Genomic DNA, 1,445 nt, shown 5'->3' on the forward strand with positions numbered 1-1,445 from the left:
TCAATTGAGTTAAACCTGATCAATAATATAATATCAATTTGAATTAACTGTGTGATTATATTTTAATAGGAGAGTTTGGATTTATTTTGACAAATTCCAAATTTAAACCTAAAAATTTCGACCGAAAAGATATAAAAATCGTCATGTTAAGTCTTGAACCCATAATTAAAATAATATGAAGGAAAAGAAATAAATAATTTTACCAATCAAGATTGTCAATTTGTTGAAAGTTTTTAAAAATCGATTAGAAGATAGATATGTGTAATGGTTGCATAAATAACATATTTAGTTTCGTTTAACGTTGAGACATTTTGGTATTTAATTTTCCTAGATCAACGGTGCATCTTTTGTCTAACCATACAAGCTAAGTGGGGGCCATTCCACTATAAAGGCGACGGGATTTTAGATTTGGGATGGCAAAGGAAAGGATACTTGTGTCGGCACCAAACGAAACCCTCAAGAAAATCCATTCCCTCACCCCAATTCATCCCTCTAATATTTCACCCCAAAGTTTTAACATTCAATCCCATAAATAACAGCAACAGCGCGAACGAGATAACATCCTCGAAGACCAGGCATGGGTAATTGTGTTTTCAAAGGATTCCCACAAGTCGAAGACATGGTGAGAGTGGTTACATCCAGTGGTGGCATCATGGAGCTATTCGCACCCATCACCGCCGAGTGCATTACCAACGAGTTCCCCGGCCACGCCATCTACCCAACACCCGCTTTTCTCTCTCAGCCTCTCCTTCACAACGAGGAGCTCCATGCCGGCCACCTCTACTATCTCCTCCCTATCAACACCAGCTTCACCAAACGGAACGATATTACGCCAACGTCTTCGTCCATGAATACACCCTATCGGATGTCCTTCGATCAGCAGAGGGTGTTGAAGAGGGCGGAGACGGCGGAGGTGTTACCTAGGTATAACAGCAGCGGTGTATGGAAGGTGAAGCTGGTGATAAGTCCGGATCAGTTGGCGGAAATCTTGGCGCAGGAGTCGAGAACGGAGGCTTTGATTGAGAGCGTGAGGACGGTGGCTAAGTGTGGGAACGGAGTCGTCGTCGGTGGCTAATTCTGATCAGTTGAGCGTTTCTAGTAGTTTGAAAGGTATATGGTAAAAATGAAAACATGCTGATATGTTTCTCTGTGATGACCTTCATTATTATTTTAGAAAGAGATGAACTCAATATCTGCATTTGTAAATTTGTAATTGATGTTTTAGGTGTAGTAATGTGTGTGATTATAATTCATTTGCACTGATTCTTCTCCAACTATTTTAGAGGAGGGTTTAATCTTCACTTTTAATAGTAGAATTACATAATGATGAAATCAAATGAAGATTTGAGATGAAGCATCCCAAAAAGTTACCTTCTTAACCACCGGCACAAAACATAATTGACTTGTCGCCTTTAGCTTTTCCACTCTTTTATATTATCACATAA

The 1,445-nt window shown here is 39.4% G+C and overlaps 1 protein-coding gene across 1 annotated transcript; it reads left to right on the forward strand.

The window, feature by feature from the left end:
* The first annotated feature begins 577 nt into the window (after positions 1-577).
* Positions 578-1,075, forward strand: LOC120135406. The gene has a single exon (XM_039151668.1). The coding sequence runs from the start codon at positions 578-580 to the stop codon at positions 1,073-1,075; it is 498 nt and encodes a 165-aa protein (XP_039007599.1).
* Positions 1,076-1,445: the final 370 nt, after the last annotated feature.

Source organism: Hibiscus syriacus, unplaced genomic scaffold (assembly GCF_006381635.1).
Source record: "Hibiscus syriacus cultivar Baekdansim isolate YM2019G1 unplaced genomic scaffold, ASM638163v2 tig00110607_pilon, whole genome shotgun sequence".
NCBI classification, from domain to species: Eukaryota; Viridiplantae; Streptophyta; class Magnoliopsida; order Malvales; family Malvaceae; genus Hibiscus; species Hibiscus syriacus.